The 6,573-nt window shown below is 68.1% G+C and overlaps 1 protein-coding gene across 1 annotated transcript; it reads right to left on the bottom strand.

The window, feature by feature from the left end:
- Positions 1–350: 350 nt before the first annotated feature.
- Positions 351–6,204, bottom strand: LOC142604963 (uncharacterized). The gene is made up of 20 exons (XM_075774870.1): positions 6,073–6,204; positions 5,696–5,838; positions 5,264–5,335; positions 5,031–5,093; positions 4,873–4,947; positions 4,411–4,626; positions 3,836–4,198; positions 3,482–3,601; positions 3,353–3,406; positions 2,601–2,705; positions 2,327–2,371; positions 2,096–2,176; positions 1,920–1,989; positions 1,630–1,679; positions 1,402–1,536; positions 1,175–1,237; positions 991–1,059; positions 778–846; positions 410–604; positions 351–368 (listed from the first exon to the last, which is right to left on the bottom strand). Exons 4-20 carry the CDS (start codon positions 5,091–5,093, stop codon positions 351–353), a joined length of 1,791 nt encoding a protein of 596 aa, XP_075630985.1. The 5' UTR covers positions 5,264–5,335; positions 5,696–5,838; positions 6,073–6,204.
- Positions 6,205–6,573: the final 369 nt, after the last annotated feature.

Genomic DNA, 6,573 nt, shown 5'->3' with positions numbered 1-6,573 from the left:
GGGTGCGTTTGCTCAGGGACACCCTGCCGGCGCCCGCCCCGCGGCCAGACTCACCAGAGGGGATCTGTCAGGACGTTGCGTCCGTTGAAGGAGTAGATGGGCCCCTGCAGGGCAGCACCGGCTTGGCCCTCGAAGAAGGAGCTCCAAGACTTGGCCAGGAGCTGGCCCTGCGGGCACAAGTGGCAGTGCTGAGATGGGGGCCAGGAGGCTGGGGTTCTTGTCCCAGCCATGTGTGGGTAATAACTTGCTCTGGGTTCCTCCCGGCTCCCCAAAACACAAATGCTGGGATGTGCACAGCTGGGATGCGGCAGCTCCAGCCCAGGACTGGGTAAGGCTCCAACCGCCAAGGCTCACCGGGGGCTGTGGGGCTTTGCCGCCGGCAGCCCCCACCGGGGACCAGGGTACCTGCCTTCAGGTTGACAACAGGGAGGGTTCTGTCCGTCCTCTTGACGATGGAGACCAGGTCCTGGGTGGGGGCCGACAGGAACGCCCGGAAAGTGCCGTAGAGCTGGGCCTCCTGGGACTGCCGGTAGCACTGCAGGTCGGCACCCCGGATCCCGCTCATGTCGCCGGCAAGAGGCACATTCAGGGCAGCCAGGCGGAGCTGGGGAGGGCAGGCATGATGCTGGGGAGGCTCGGGCACAGCCAGGCGTCAAGGTCTCTGCTCCCCCCTTCCCAGGAGGGTGCAAGCATCCCACAGTGCCAACTGGGCACGGAGGGCTCCTCTCCCATGGCTGGGCCACCCATCTCCCACCCCCAGGTCCAGGCATTGCTTACTGATGGAATCCGTGGGGCGATGGTGGTTGGCAGGATCTGGGGCAGCCCTTGTCCCTCCTCCTTCTGCACCTGGAATAACACGGCTCAGGTCCGCCCGGGGACACCTATCCCAGTGCCATGGGTGCCGCACCCTGCCCATCCCAACACGACCCAAACAGCCCACCTCCATGGCACGTCCCTCCTGGTGCGGCTGGACCAGGCAGCAGCACTCACCAGCGAGTCCGTCGGGGCTAGTACGGGTGCTCCCACGTTGGGACCTCTTGTCTGCACCCGCTTCGCCTCCTGCATCAAAAAGAGAGGATAGTCCCGTGGGGGCCTGTCCCCCTCAGCAAGCAAAGGAGGGCTCTGTCCCCTTGCTGGGATGTGAGCGGACCCAGCGGCTGCCCACACCCCTCACCTGGTACCGTGGGGTGGAGGCAGAGGGGTCATCACCAGCAAAGCGCGAATCCGAGTCCTCCAACTGCTCAATGCAATGATCAGAGGGACAGGTTAGGGGGGAACCACCTCCTTCCCTGGGCTTTGCTGCTCCAGGGCCACATCCAGCCCGGTGCTGGCTGCCAGGGCTGCAGCCCGGACCCCCCCTCCCCGCGAGGGACCCCGAGGGGCATCCTCAGTGCACGGTACCAGGAGGCGGCTCCAGCCTGTGGGGGTCCGGAGGAAGGCACTGCTCCCTTCCCGCACGTAGACCAGGCTCCCCTCGGGCACCGTGCTGCCCGACTTCAGCATCAGCTCCTTGGACCTGAAGACCCACGTCTGGTGCTGGGGGGGATGGAGAGGTTCATGGCCCCGCTGCGGCGTGCGGGGCAGCCGGACAGCCTGGGGTGTTTGCTCGTGGCTGCAGGCAGGACGCACCCGGAGATCGGCATGGGAGTCTGGCAGCTCCGTCCGAGGGATGTCAGCATCTGGAGAGCCCAGAGAGGGTGGGGGGTCACAAGGCGCCCCGGCACAGGGGCCAGGTGCTCCCATGGGACCCAGCCCCACAGCGACGTGGTGGTGGTGGGGGCTGGGTGGGATAGCCGGCTGTGGTGCCGGGGATCCGTGCAGGGTGGCACAGCCCTGCTGCCCGGGAAGGGATGCAAGACTTTGCAAAAGATATTTCTGAGGAGGCTGGAGCCCCTGAAACACCCGAGAAATGCCCTTACCTGCTGTCCAGCCTGTGTCAGCGGCTGCCGGCTGCTTGCAGGGTGGCTGGGCACGGACGGGGTAAACCCTCTGGAAGCAAAGACAGGCGGGTTTGCGGGGAGCTTCTTGTGCCGTGCACGCTCACATGTATGCATGCTCTGGCACAGGCGTGTGCACAGCCTGCGCTGGGCCTTACGTTGAGGTAGAGGAGACCTGGTGCTCCAGGGGGGCCAGGGGGGCCAGGAGGGCCAGGGTTCCCGGGGGGACCTCGAGGACCCTGTGGTAGAGCAGTGTGGAGATCGGACTGGGGTACTTTGGTGCTGCCTTTGAGGGGGGCAGCTATAAGACACCCCATCGCTGTCCCCCATCCCTCCCGCTCCCTTCCCCTCCCAGGGCTGAATCACGGGAGCCAGGCAGTGTCTCTCACATGGGGGATGATCGCTCCGTAAATCTCCGTCTCGTCTTTGTTGCCCTGCAGAGAAAGAGAGAGAAGATTGAGGCTGATCTCCACCCTGCCCCTCTCCATCCTCCATCCTCCATCCCAGCCGGAGCCATGAGCCCAGTGGAGCTGCCAAGCGGGATGAACCGTGGTGTGGGGCACGCAGAGCCACCTGGGCTCTGGCAGCAGGGTCCCCACGGCCAGGCTGGGGTCCCCAGGCACCCCTCACCATGACGGGGCTCCATGAGCCCTGAGGACTCACCGTTTGGTACCCGCTCATGGGCACCCAGGATCCAGACTGGCTGCCGGTGCCAGGGAAGGGGAGGTGGCCTGGTTTGCACCCGTGGTGTTCCCCATAGCAGCACCCCTGGGTGAGCCGCAGAGACAGGCACGATTAGAACCTGTGCTGGGTGGTGGGGATGGGTGTGTGTGCACGCTGTGTGCGTGCATGGCTGTGCACGTGTGTGCGCATGGGTGCACTGCATGCCTACATGGATGTGCACACTCCACGCGTGCATGGGTGTGTGCACGCGTGCATTTGCATGTGCCCCAGGGGATGACGTGACTCGCTGCCCCCCCTCCCATGCCCCAGTCCGTTTGGGGACTCTGGCGGTGCCACCGGGGCGAGTCGAAGGGTGGTGCTGCCCTGGCATGGGCTGGGGGGGAGCGGAGGCAGCACACGGGGCTCAGGGGTTCACACTCAGGCTGTGGAGACAGGACCCCCCCCCTAACCAGCTTCCCCCACGCCAATGCCCACGGCTACAAACCCGCTCTCCGGGGTCTCCCTTTTCTCCCTGGAAAGAAAGCGGAGAGGTCCTGTTGGCACCTTGGCTTTGGGGGTCCCCGGGCACTCCTGGCCCTCTGGCACAGCGCTGTGCCTCGCTCCACAGGGTAACACCCACCATGGAGCTGTTTGGTCTTGGTGCCAGCACTGGGGAGCGGCCACAGCCGATGCTGTCCCCGTGCCCTCGCTGCTGACACCCACCACCCGCGGTGCCCACTCCCCCTGCTCACCTTGGGACCTGGCGGCCCGGCCGATCTGTGGTGCCCTGCGTGGCGCGAGTCGCACTGGAAGGAGAGGACGTGCCGGGGTGAATGCGGGGCTGGGGCTGAGCACCCACAGCCCCGCAACCTCCTACTCACCCTATAGTCTCCCGGTGGCCCCGGCGGCCCCATGGGACCGGGCATGCCTGGGGACCCCGTCTCTCCAGTCCGGCCGGGGCTCCCTGGCATGCCCGGCAGTCCGTGTTCACCCTTCTCACCCTGCCGGCACATGGTGCGTGGGGTGGTGAGCGTGGGGGCTCAGCACCCCGTGTATCCCCGGGCCTCGCAGCAGCAGGGCTGGGGCAGCCCCGGAGCCATCCGACGGGCTCGGTGCTGGGGGCTGCTCCCCGCTGGGGCAGAGCAAGGGGCCGGTGAGCCCGGCTGCTCCATGCCCACCCCGTTGGCTCTGCTCTGGCCCCATGGCCATGGATGGCTGGGCTGGGACCCCCTTACCTTTAGTCCAGGGAATCCCGGCTCCCCTCGGAGCCCTGGTTTGCCAGGGAGTGATGCAGGTCCTGTGGGACCGGGGGGTCCTTCATGCCCAGGCACCCCGGGGGGACCTTGTGGCCCTGGGAGCCCTGGTGTCCCTGGGGGTCCATCTGGCCCAGCTGAGCCTGGAGACCCTGGAGAACCTTCAGCCCCAGGGAAACCGGGTGGTCCCACAGCCCCCGGTGGGCCAGGGGGTCCCGGCTGCCCCTCCCGCCCAGGGACCCCTGGGGGGCCTTCATGGCCTGGGTAGCCTGGGGGTCCGGGCAGGCCGGGCAGCCCGGGGGGGCCTGGTGGTCCTGGGTTTCCTGCAGGGCTGGATGCTCCCAGCTGCTTGTCAGGTTGGAGGGAGAGAAGAGAGAGCAGAGTCAGTGAACAGCCATGTCCCATGCCCTGGTCCCCCTCCCCTGGGTTGCCCACTCCCACGGCCACGTGCCTCAGCCCTCCCCATCCCTGCCGGTCCAGCCGGGGATGGACACCGCAGCCAGCACCAGCACTGCCTACCCACCCTGGCATCGTGTGCCCCCCACCCCGGCGCTCACCTCATTCTCTGATCCCTCGGGGAGGGCGGCATGCGCGGGTGGGCTCCTGGCTCCCCAGGTGCCTGGTGGTCCCGGGGGCCCTGGTGGTCCCGGAGGACCTGGGGGGCCCCGGGGACCCTGGTGACCTGGCTGCCCTGGGTTGCCGGACTTCCCTCTCTCCCCAGAGAATCCGGGCTGGCCTCTGTCTCCTGGGGACCCTCGGTCACCTTTCTCTCCCTGTTGGGGAAAGATAGAATCTGGCTCCCAGCTCCTGGCACGTTCCTCCAACAGTGCCCACCATGGGGACATGCTGTTCCCCTGCCAGGGGACATCTAGGTCTCCCCCCCAACCCAGACCCGGAAGTGACAGCCCAAATCCTGAGCAAAAAGGTTTTGCATGGCCAAGAGAGCTGTGGGATTTCTCCCAGTGGGTCCCCACGGGTCCCTGCCCTCCCATGCCTCTCCCTGGGGAGGACCACCACACCTTTGGGCCGGGAGGGCCGGGAGGGCCGGGAGGGCCAGGGTGCACGGGGCAGACACAGCTGGAGCCGTTGTGCATCTGGAAAGGGAGAGAGCAGTGAGCGGTGGAACGGGAGCCCCGGCTGCAGGGTCCAGCGTGGGTGCCCTGCACCCATCTCTCACCTGGAGGGCAGGGTCCGTCTCCGGGGCCAGGGGCACCCGCCGGGGCAGCCCCTTAGCCGTCATCTGTGTGGAGGAGAGGAGGGACTGAGTGTGAGACCCCCGAGCATCGTACCCATCCCTGCAGCACCATCCCCGTCCCGCCCTGCCCGCCCACATCCCACAGAGCCCCTCGCCTGGGTGCCCATCCCGGGCTGCCCCTTGCAGCCCCCAGGGCACCGGGACCCCTCCATCACCTTGATCTGCAGGAACTCCTCTTCCTCTGCGCTCCCCTCAAAGATTTCTGGGGCGGCCGGGGCTCGGTGCTTCTAGGACAGATGGGGAGAACTCACTGTGGGGCTGGGGGGGGGGTCCTGGGGGACACGTGAGACCCTCCCACAGCCATGGCTGCCCACAGCCGGGGGTGGGGGCCAAGCCCCAGCACTGCCAGGGGGGCTGCGCCGTGCAGGGGGACACCGGGAACGGCCGCAGCTCCTTTCCAAGGGGGCAGAGGTTGCTGAGCCACGGGTCGGGGCCAGAGCGGGGCACACTGCCCTGTGCGGGCCGGTGCAGTACGGACAGGACACAGATAAGGGGAAGGACACGGCGAGGAGCGCGGCAGCGGCTGGGGAGTTTTGGGAGCACTGGGGGAGTGGGGTGGGGGACACAGGCTGCCCGGGGAAAGGCACCTGGCCTCGTGTGCGCAGCGGAGCATGGCCCGGGCCCTTCGCTGCCCCCCTAGCGAGGGGCTCCCGGCGTCGGGAGGCAGTCACCAGTGGGGGTTTGCTCAGCAGCACCTTCCGCGTGGGCTCCACACCGCCAGCGTCTCCGTCTGCAGGAGCAAAGGGGCGATGGGGCAGGAGGTGGCAGGGCTGGAGGGGACTGGGGTGGCACAGCACTCCCAGGTCCCGGCACTCGCCGCAGCCACAGTGGTGCCACCAGCAGCCCCAGACCCCGGCACCCCACACCTCACCTTCCAGCCTTACAGTGGAGGTGCCCCCCTTCTTGCTGGGGCGGTGGAGCTGGGGGTGCCAGGGAAGCCGTGCCCCCGTCCCGCCATGCCTACCTTCCTCCCTATCCAGGGCGGGTGCCGTGGGGGCCGTGGGGCTGGTGCCTGGATCCGGGGTGGTGTCCTCCGAGCCCAGGGGGTAAAACCACTGGGCCGTGGTAGGGCGCAGGCACCCAGCCAGCACCGAGAGGATGCAGAGCACGCAGAGAAGGCGCCGGGGGCTGCCAGACCCCATGCTGCTGCCTCGGGGCCAGGCTGCCCAGGATGGGGGGGCTTGACTTGTCTGGCTCATCCGCGCCGTCTGCTCCCGTGGCCCTGGCACGGCTCCCGCTGTTATCACGGCGGCCCCCGCTCCGCCCGACACGCCCCTCGCCCGCCCCGGCACCCGCACCCCACGGGCCGCATCCGGCGGGGGCTGAGCACCCACACAGCCAGGTGACCATCTGCCCCGCCGGCCGGGGCCAAGGAGGACAACCGGGAACCGCAGGGAAGGGAGCCAGGGCCAAGAGGAGCTGCTGGAACCGAGGGAGGGCCGGGGAGGAGATGCTGCTTGGAAAT

Source organism: Balearica regulorum, chromosome 24 (assembly GCF_011004875.1).
Source record: "Balearica regulorum gibbericeps isolate bBalReg1 chromosome 24, bBalReg1.pri, whole genome shotgun sequence".
In the NCBI taxonomy this organism is placed as follows: Eukaryota; Metazoa; Chordata; class Aves; order Gruiformes; family Gruidae; genus Balearica; species Balearica regulorum.
The sequence above is the reverse complement of the archived record's forward strand: the minus strand, read 5'-3'. Positions and strand labels throughout refer to the sequence as shown.